This window comes from Hyperolius riggenbachi, chromosome 7, assembly GCF_040937935.1.
Source record: "Hyperolius riggenbachi isolate aHypRig1 chromosome 7, aHypRig1.pri, whole genome shotgun sequence".
NCBI classification, from domain to species: Eukaryota; Metazoa; Chordata; class Amphibia; order Anura; family Hyperoliidae; genus Hyperolius; species Hyperolius riggenbachi.
Genome location: NC_090652.1, coordinates 116,823,722 through 116,829,721, shown reverse-complemented (window position 1 = coordinate 116,829,721; position 6,000 = coordinate 116,823,722). Strand labels below are relative to the sequence as shown.

Here is a 6,000-nt window from a genome sequence, read left to right as displayed (position 1 = left end):
CCCCGTCCCTTCCCTCCAATCAGCAGGGAGGGAAGGGATGCAGGCGGGGACTGGAGTTCTGCAGGAGGCGGGGAGAGCAGCAGACTGACACTACAGAGATAAATACAGCCAGCTCTGACAAGCTGTTTGTCAGCAGCGTGGCTGTGATTTATGAGGGATTGCAGAGTGCAGGGGGACCTTAGGGGGGTTTGGGATAGCAACAGAGGCTGGGCTGTATAGGCAGATCCAGCCTCTGTATGCAGATAATATTCTTCAAACCCACCTCGGGTTCTCTTTAATAAAAGGTTTGGGAAAATCTCTCCATAAATAAGGAAAAATACCTAGCAATATTGGTAAATTCACCCTCCTTTCTGGTACCAATGTATAAAATTTGCTATAGATCTTATTTTTTTGCCTCAGTGCCCTCTATAACAGGGTCAGGGGGTGGAAACCTCCATGGAACGACCACAACAGCAATATAAACTTATATACTAGATTTTTAAAAAAAAAATGTTTTTGGCTTACAAGTTACAGAGCAGCTGAAAGAAAAACATTTTTCTTTTCAAGAGAAGTTAACCCTTCTGAATTTTTCAGCACGGTATAATAATAATGCACTAATGCTTTTAAACACTACACACCTCATTATGGTTCAGTCTATAAAGTAAAAAAAAACAACATGTAAAAAGATGTGATTAATACAGATTTGCTGTTGCCGTGTGACTTGTGTAGCAGTGGGGTACAGCAGTACACAGGAGGCACCACTGAGGATCACGTCAGTGCAAGTTGGTGATGCTGCACTGGGCAGATACAAATCAAATTGCTGAGCTCTGTTACTGTGGCTTGGAATGTAATGAGCTGAGATAATTATCCAGCAGCTTAGCAAGCATGAATCGGCTGCCTCTATATTCGCCTCAATTAACTCAACAATCTCCAGATTGAGGGTGGGCATCCAGAGGCGGGAGAATCTATTTGCAAAGCATAATTCAATATTTAAATGAAAGGACTTACGAGGTGACATGTGGCATGATGAGATAGACATGGGTATGTACAGTGCCTAGTACACAAATAACTAGGCGGTGTTCCTTTTTTCTCTTTCTCTGCCTTAAAGAGTTTAAAATTCGGTATGTAAGTGACAGTTCCTGTCCGGGTCGGGACCGGGTCGGACTCTAGCTTAATACCCACTTATAAGGAATTGCAGCCATAAACCACTTTCGTGGCAGTAAATGGCTTCTAAGAGCAGGAAAAAGATAAAAGGGTCAATAGTTCATATATTTTAGCCCTGGCGTACTTCAATTAATGTGTCATTGAGAAAAGGCCATGAAACAGTAAAAGCTTAAAAAGTTGATTTAAATATAAAATAAAACTGTGGGATAACTTTAAAAGTCATTTTTAGAAGGAGGACAGATACAATTGTTTATCTCAGTTTTTTTCCCGCCTCAGATGTCCTTTAATAATTCAATATTGACAATGTGCTTTTGTTTGCTGTTTCGTGAAAAAGATAAACACAAGTAGGCCCCTTTTCCAATACTAGAGCTCGCTGATCCAATCCAAATGGCAAGCAGATTGCAAAGCGCTAGGTACAGTAAAACAAATGGAGACTGCGGCGACTATTCCCATTAGTGCCATCAGTTGGCGGCACAATTTTCCCAAGCACCATCGTTGTCCTGCCGCGTTTTCTGTTCTGATTGAGCTCCTATACTTTGCTATTTTCCCAGCCAATTTCTTGTTCAATTTTTTTCCCCAACGCAAATTGCAAACACAAAGCGCACAGCAATTGCGCTGTACACCCAACGGGATCCCCTTCCCGCAATCCCAGCAGAATCGTGGTGGTGGAAATTGGAAAGAAACCTGATTGCACCCCAGCGCAATTGCATTTCCTAGTAAAAAAGAGCCCTAACCTGAAAGTACTTGTAAGCTGGATACAGAAAAATATCATGACATACTGCATATACAAAAACAAGAGTTAAAAAGCAGTGGATAATTTACAGAATTATAAAACAGTACAGGAAATTTTTGTATACAGACTGAATCTTCTATTTTACACATCAGCTTGATTAAACCGCAGACATTTAAAATAAATTCAAAGGGAACTTCGAATAAATGGACCTAAAATAGATCTTTCTATGGTTACAGTGAAAAAAAACAAAAAACATTTCTTAAAGTAACATGACTTCCCCTTCGTCCTTTGCATGACTTTGCCTAAAGCATAAAAGTGCTTACAGGTTGATTTGAAGGAAAGGTAGGCTGGAACAAAACAGAAGAATCAATCCACGCATTTATTGTCATTCAACTGACCTAATTTTAGGAGCCAGCCTTCTCTGTCGGGGTTGAAAAATGTGTGTGTCAAGTCATTCCCATCGTCTTCGGGGATTTTAAAGGGCTCATTCTTAATACTTTCATACAGGTTCTGTAGAAAAGGGAAATAGAAATTGCAAAACTTAAAGTACACTGCAAAATTATTCCTAAAAGAAAGGTTAAAGCAGCATGGAGAGCCAAGGGGAAAAAAACACATATATAAGTACGGTAGATAAATAGGTGTTCTACTTCCAAGATACTGTATATGTTTTGTACTGTCCACATTTTGATTTCTGTAAATCTCATCAAGTAAATAAAAAGAAAACTGTTTTAGGCATTTTCCATTTTTTCTGCTTCTGACTAAAGCCAATCCTGATGCCATTTCCTCCTTTACTCTTTTATTTTTCCTAGAAACTGCACTGTCATATCTAGCTTGCTTTGTAACCATGTGAGCCCAGTATAGCTCGTATTTCAGCAGCTTCACTCTGAACTGCCCTCAGCCAATCAGTGAGGAACAGGATTGTGGGAGGGAAGAGGACAAGCTTCCTTCTCAAATAGAGCCATGCTGACTGAGATAAGATTTATTACAGCAGACACATTCAGGTTAGATTGGAGTGCTTGCAATGCAGGTTGCAGGCTGCATAATAAACAAAGAGCAGTGGGTAAATGTAATGCTTCAAATACTTTGAGCCATAGAACTGAAACAATGTTGAATTAAAGCACGCCTGAACCGGTTTAAAAAAAAAAAAAAGCACACCTAAACTGAGAGGTATATAGAGATGGACATTTATTTCCTTTTATATAATGCAGATTGCCTGACTGTCGCACTGAGGTTCTACCTCTATTACTTTTAGCCATAGATCCTAAATAAGCATCCATATCAGGCGTTTCTGGCTGAATTTCCCACTTGCTTGTTTCAGGTGGTTTCAGGTGTGTGATTCAGAAACTACTAATGCCTGAAAGATCAGCAGGACTGCCAAGCAACTGGTACTAAAAGGAAATAAATATGGCAGCCCCCACATCCCTCTCACTTCAGGAGTCCTTTAAATGTGTCTTGTGTATTATAACCTCTCTTCATCTGTCTGCATGGTGGCTGGCTGTCATTCAAAAATGTCAACAAACTAAAGAACATAAAGAACAAGTTAACCTTATACACATTCAGCCAATATTATTCCAGGAGGAAGAGACATAAACCATTGCAACCCTCCAATTTATGTTGCTGCTGTACACTAGGGTCTAATTTTGTCCACTACAGAAAGAACATAATTTATGCAACTGTACTATAAACATTGTATGATTCTACTTCTATTGTGGCTCTCTGTTAGCAATTTCACCTACCAGGCTTAGGTATGGGCCTCTTCAAACAATCAGTTGCATTTTAACAATTATGATAAGTTTAGATAGCTTTCATCATATTGTGCAGTGTGTATAAATGTGTATTGGCTGGCTGTGCGATGCCTGGCAATGAATAGGAAAACAAGAAGATCATTTGTCTTTACTTATGTAGCCTAAAACAAAAAGCATCAGAGATCCTCACAAAAGGGCAGAGCCCCAAAACTGCTACCGACACCAGACACTAATGACGTTGGTGGTGGCTATTAACGACACGATTCTTTGGATAATCAATCAATTAGAAACAATCGTTCAGGTCCCACTAATGGAAGGATAGCTACTACCCAATTCAATCAGATTAATGGAATTGATGCAAAAAAGTATTGATGCAATAGATTTTACGTTCGAATCAGAGAATCAATCGTGCAAAGAAACCTAAAATGAATGGCCACCTTTAGAGTTATTATTATTATTATTTAGTATTTATATAGCGCCGACATATTATGCAGCGCTGTACAGTGTGTATATATATATATATATATATATACATATATATATATATATCTTGTCACTAACTGTCCCTCAAAGGAGCTCACAATCTAATCCCTACCATTGCCATATATCTATATTATGTAGTGTAAGTACTGTAGTCTAGGGCCAATTTTAGGGGGAGCCAATTAACTTATCTGTATGTTTTTGGAATGTGGGAGGAAACCGGAGTGCCCAGAGGAAACCCACACAGACACTAAGAGAACATACAAACTCTTTGCAGATAGTGCCCTGGCTGGGATTCGAACCAGGGACCCAGCGCTGCAAGGCGAGAGAGCTAACCACTACGCCACCGTGCTGCCCAAGTTTAGAGTTGTTTAGTATTGATTACCAGCACACCATAATTCTGGCTATTGGTCACAATGGGGAAGTAAAGCTGTATCTTATGCAATCCTTGTCATAAAAGCACCAATTTTTATGCTGTACACTGAATAGTACAAAAGTAGTTGCTTTTTTTACAGGGATTGCCTAAGATATTATACATACAAATTATGTGGTACCAGGCTCAATGTCATTCAAAAATACAAAACTTGAATCGAAATTCCAAACATCACTAAATGCACAATATGATTAACACCCCCACCCATAAAATTGCAAGCAAGGTAATGCTTGCAATTTTATGGGTGGGTGGGGGCTGTTTTTAATAGTATTGTGCATATAGTGATGTTTAGAATTTCAAATAAAATGTTGTATTTTTGAATGACAATGAGCAAGGTACCACATCATCTTTTTATATTAGTAAGCCAATTTTTGAGGGGGAACCCACTCCCCCCCATAATACGGTGGTACGTCACGACTAATTAATTGGTCTCGAGTTCATTGGAAAATCTTTTTTGTAAGATAACAACATAACACTTTAAACTATTCCAGATCTACGTAGTTGGAATACGTTACATGTCCTGCTGGTGGCTGTGCGCAGAGTCGGGACAAGGTTCTCCAGCGCCCAAGACTGAGACACCAAAGTGCTCCCCTCCATCCCTATCACACACCCCAGCCATCACACACTGATTGCTATTAGACTAAGAGGCTCCCCAGGGCCCCTAACACCTTAATCTCTAGTAATGTGGCTTACAGTCACTGCCATGTATCCTCTTTTCCTATTTCTTTCTGCTTCAAACACAATAAGGGAATGATAGCTGAGTGAGTTGTGCGTCAAGACTTAGATACCAACTACTCGCCATCACCGCGCACTCACACCGTCCACACCGCTGTTCCGTTGCTGCACCCGCTTCCTCTGCTGTATCAGTCATAGCAGAGCTTCCGTATTTCGATCAGAAGTGATTACTGTGAGCTAATCACAGTAATCACAGGGCAGAATAGGGAACAGATGGCTCTGGTCCTTAAGGGCCAGAGCTGTCCAGTCCCAAAAAGGGTTAAACCTGACCTCCTTGATCACAGTGTCAGAAAACATGACTTGTTTATAAACTTTAAAAGATAGTTTTCACAGCGAGCAGTTTTTCAGCTATAATGAATTTGGGACAGGTGAAATGTTTGTCATGCTTTCCATTACACCAGTTTGTACCCAAGGCCCAACATTACCTGGAAAACTTCTTTCAGATCTATTGGTTGACATATTTTAACATCCTACACAGCACAACTGTTCCTTTCCAGTAAAGGCATTGCAAGATGCGTAGGGGGCATATTGTTTCCAGATTCCCATGCCAATAAGTTATATACCAACCCACATAGGTTATATATCCCCCCCTCTGTCACCTCAGGCTCCTCAAAGCAAGCGTTCACAAGAACCTTAAACTGAAGTAATGAATACTTCAGGCAGATTTTAACATCTCAGTATGTCAAAAGATAAAACAAACAAAGCAGCGTGCTTCTAAATAAAATCGCTGC

The 6,000-nt window shown here is 40.0% G+C and overlaps 1 protein-coding gene across 3 annotated transcripts in view; it reads right to left on the bottom strand.

The window, feature by feature from the left end:
- Window positions 1-6,000, bottom strand: part of CYTH3 (cytohesin 3) — a 207,332-nt gene that overhangs the window by 44,695 nt on the left and 156,637 nt on the right. For all 3 annotated transcript variants that reach the window (XM_068244560.1, XM_068244559.1, XM_068244561.1), the window contains exon 9: window positions 2,275-2,386. In XM_068244560.1, coding sequence (XP_068100661.1) covers window positions 2,275-2,386 — 112 coding nt within the window. The remainder of the gene's footprint in view (window positions 1-2,274; window positions 2,387-6,000) is intronic.